The following is a 4,188-nucleotide window of genomic DNA, read 5'->3' on the forward strand; positions in this document are numbered from 1 at the left end:
GGTTAGGGTTAGGGTTACAGTTTGGTGTATTGGTAGTAGAAGATTGGTATTAGGTTAGGGTTAGGGTTAGGGTTACAGTTTGGTGTATGGGTAGTAGAAGAGTGGTATTAGGTTAAGGTTACAGTTTGTGGTATGGGTAGTAGAAGAGTGGTATTAGTTTAGGGTTAAGGTTACAGTTTGGTGTATGGGTAGTAGAAGAGTGGTATTAGGTTAGGGTTAGGTTTACAGTTTGGTGTATGGGTAGTAGAAGTGTGGTATTAGTTTAGGGTTAAGGTTACAGTTTGTGGTATGGGTAGTAGAAGAGTGGTATAGTCTATATGTAGGATTTATAGTCTCATGTTAGTTTAAACTTTGGGGAAAATAGGGTTAGGGATAACACTGATCCACGCATGGGATACGATGACAGGCATCATCCAATCAATTCAAAACAGCGAGCAAGAACAGGCTGCATTATCGGAAATGTGTCTTTCATAGCAATGAGCATTTAGATCACTACACCCAAGTTGAGGTGAGAATGTACAATCTGACAAAATCTACTTTACAAATTTAGGTCAATATACAAATTGATATTTTTATTTTTTTTAATACTCTCTTAAATTCATTACCAGTTTTTGCATTAATAACATGATAAAGGCAAAGGTTTCAGTGCTTAATGGTATTTGTTTTAAAACTTTTAGTATAATAATTCGTCCTATATCTCATAGTCTCTTTCGACTGTCTCTCTCAATCTATAGCTACTGTTAGCAGGGACATTTTGAGGTCTTAGGTGCGGAAGATATTCAGGCATGAAGCGATTGATCATTTTATAGAAAAGAGTTGTCGTATTTGGACTGGTAGGAAATTAGTCTCAGCATACAAGACCTGTACCTCTGGTTGCTCCGCAAATTGTCCTTATTGGGTCTAGCTGTTAATTTTCAAGCATCATTTCTTGTTCTTTCGTACAATTATCTTAAAGATGATAGTAATAATCAAAGACTGGAATGATGTAAGACTTGTACATAATTTCTAGCGATCTATGTGACAGGCGGTAAATGAGACTACCTAGACAATTCACCAGAGGGCTTACCTTTCTAACAATACTTTATGGAAACAATCATTATGGAAATTCCATAAGCAATCGTGTTGCATGTTAATCATAAATGTTAATGCATATCAACGTCAATCATAATAAATGCTTTAATTTGAATACAAAGCTCACTGTTAGGAAATTTTCTTCCATGAGAACAGGATAGTTTCTGTTTTTTTGTGGATTAAAAAAGTAACTTTCCATTCATCAGCTGACTGATAATGTTATCGAGGTCATTGTAATAACTTGAAGTCTTTCTTTCTAGTTATGATTTCTTTATTCTTCCCTGTTTTGCATTCTGTCTATTCTTTACGTTCTTTTCTTTTCCTTTTCCATAAGTGTCTTTCTTTCTTAACTAGAACCTAGTGTTATTTTCAGATTTTTGCAGTGATACTGGGCTCTTCAATGACTATATATAGATATAGCATCAGCAAAAAGGCAAATATTACTATCAACATGATCATTAACATCTTGAATGTACACTAGGAATAGAAATGGTTGTAAAATGGACCCCAGAGGGACACCAGCCATTATAGATTGCCACCCAGATCTACTCTCTGTTGTCAGTATTCAAGGTGGCTGCCAAACCACTGTAGTAGATTTCCATCGATACCACATGACTGCAGTTTGAACAATATACTTTTATGCCATATTCTATTGAAAGCCTTGCTAACATCGCATAACACCAGCTCTATTCCCTTTGCTCTATCCAAAGCATTAGCAATAAATCATAGATGAGTTAGCTGATAAACAGTACTGTCTCCCGGCATGAATCTAGATTGTAAGTTAGTTCAAATAGTATTATCTCTGAAGAAATTAAACACGTACTTGAGAACACACTTGTCGAAGATTTTTGCCAAAGAACTAGTAAGCATTGGATTCGGAAAATTTTATATACTTTGACTTAAAATAAGGTACTCGATATTGTCATATTGTCCATGCTTGTGTAAGACTTGGATGCATTGGTCTCAATAGTCATAGAGTTGAAAGACATATTTCAAATATTGCAGCATGTCAGTGTGGATTTTATTTGGAGTCTCAAATGCACTTCCTCTTTACTTGTACTAGGTATCGTAACATAAGGGTTTTGATCTGAAAACAGCATTGTATGGTGACAAGAATTTAACAAGAGATGTGAACCACAACATACTTATGTCTGGCCAGGATTTGATAGAAAACAGTGGTAGGTTTGTACATTGAGTATAAATAGATGATACGCTTACACACATATGACTGTCGTGTTGGTAACATGAGTGATCTTGTTACTCTATAATTCTTGACCTTAAAGTTTTCATGTCAACACAAATGTAATTATGTAACAGGCAGTGGTATTTACAGAAGCCAGTTAGGCCTGTTCACCAATCCCTTTCAAGTTCAGTTGAATAAAATAGGTTTACACTAAACTAGTAAGAGCAACTGGTCTGTTGTTCGAACATTCATCAATGCTACCCTTTTTATAAATAGATATTACAAAAGATTTCTTCCATACAAGTGGAAACATTGACTTACACAGGGAGTTCAAGTTGCTTCAGAGGGTCTGATCTAGAGGCTGCAATTAATTTCAATAATCTACTGCTAACTCCATCTGGTCCCGTAGCTTAAGCTATGTTATGTTATGTTATGTTATTATGTTATGTTTGTTGTTTAACGCCGCACTCAGCAATATTCTTGCTATATGACGACAGTCTGTAAATAACCAAGCCTGGACCAGACAATCCAGTGATTGACATCATGATCATCGATCCACACAATTAGGATACCATGACATGCATCAACCAAGTCAGAGAGCCTGACCACCTGATCCCGTTAGTCACATCTTATGCCAAGCATAGTCGGCTTAACGACAAGCGTGGGTTGCTGAAGACCTATTCTACCCCAGATCTTCACGGGTCTGTAAATACGTAGCTTTAGTAGTATCAATTGACATAGGAACATCTAGGACTACTCACTCCTTTCTTGTTCACTTTATACTTGTAACATTGTTATGGGTAACATAGAGGGGCAGCTCTGTCTGCATGTAGAACTGTTCTGTAAAATAGTCAGTAAGTACACAGCAAGTTGGATGAAGTACATTCATCATAAAGGATACCATTGTTGTATATAGGTGCAAAGACGCAATTTGCAGTTGTTACAGTTTTCATAAAATTATTAACAAGCTACCACCATGTTTTGGGATTAAGTTGTTCTTTATTTGTGCATCTATCCTTGATAAAAAAAATTCATTTGCCAAGAGGTCAAATATCCGCCTAGATAAGGGTTTACATATATTCTATCTGCTGATCTCTCAGCAAACATGCATGATGGCCAAAGAAACCACAGCTGCTGTTTTAGCAATTATCTTTCAACTTTCGAACTTTGTTTTATAATGTTGATTCTATGCATGCCAGATAAAATGCTTCTGCTCCACGTAAGAATCTCAATCGGAATCAAGTTTTGTAAGGAACAGATACACTGGACATGTTTGATAAGCGCCTTGACCCCTAACTAAACCAAATACCTCCGTATCACAATCAGCTGTTAGTGGCGGGTCAGGCGGACAGGGTCGATGGAGGTTAATCACCAAGGACAAGTCCAGCATTTGTAAAAGGGTGGGGTCTATAAATATATAAATTCATAAAGATTTTAAGCCTTAAACATTCGGGGGGGGGGGGGGGGGGGGGGGGTAGAAGTGTGGGTCGCCATCGAAGCTCTCGGCTATAATTCGTATTGCAATCGATGACAACCCAGTATCTTACACTAAGTCCCCTGAAAATAATCAAATAAACTTATATTTGATTATTAGGAACATGCATCCTTAGCCGTTGCTTCGTCCTACCATGATTGTGAAAACGTCCCGACTCTCCGTAATGCTTGAGTTGACCACGCCATTGTGACTTCGTCTTCTGAACTGTTCTACAGAGCAGTTGCCTCCCTTTGATCCGCAGGTCACGTTATACTTTTCAGGTTAATATGGTTCCGCCCATGTTTGGGGGGCAAGACGTAAAACTTCATAGGCTGGAGTTCAACACATTACTTCGACAGGACCAAAAATGTCAGTGCATAAGCAACATGTCTTGGTAATACGGATATCAAGACACATGTCTGTGATTCTGTTTGATCTAAGGACATACATAGAAATATTG

General features: G+C 37.4%; 1 protein-coding gene across 1 annotated transcript in view; it reads right to left on the reverse strand.

Moving 5' to 3' along the window:
- Positions 1–4,066, reverse strand: part of LOC124128493 (hydroxyacid-oxoacid transhydrogenase, mitochondrial-like) — a 51,373-nt gene extending 47,307 nt beyond the window's left edge. The window contains exon 1 of the mRNA XM_046491927.1: positions 3,882–4,066. Coding sequence (XP_046347883.1) covers positions 3,882–3,934 — 53 coding nt within the window. The 5' untranslated portion in view covers positions 3,935–4,066. The remainder of the gene's footprint in view (positions 1–3,881) is intronic.
- Positions 4,067–4,188: the final 122 nt, after the last annotated feature.

This window comes from Haliotis rufescens, unplaced genomic scaffold, assembly GCF_023055435.1.
Source record: "Haliotis rufescens isolate VD_foot unplaced genomic scaffold, xgHalRufe1.0.p SCAF_1, whole genome shotgun sequence".
Classification (NCBI taxonomy): domain Eukaryota; kingdom Metazoa; phylum Mollusca; class Gastropoda; order Lepetellida; family Haliotidae; genus Haliotis; species Haliotis rufescens.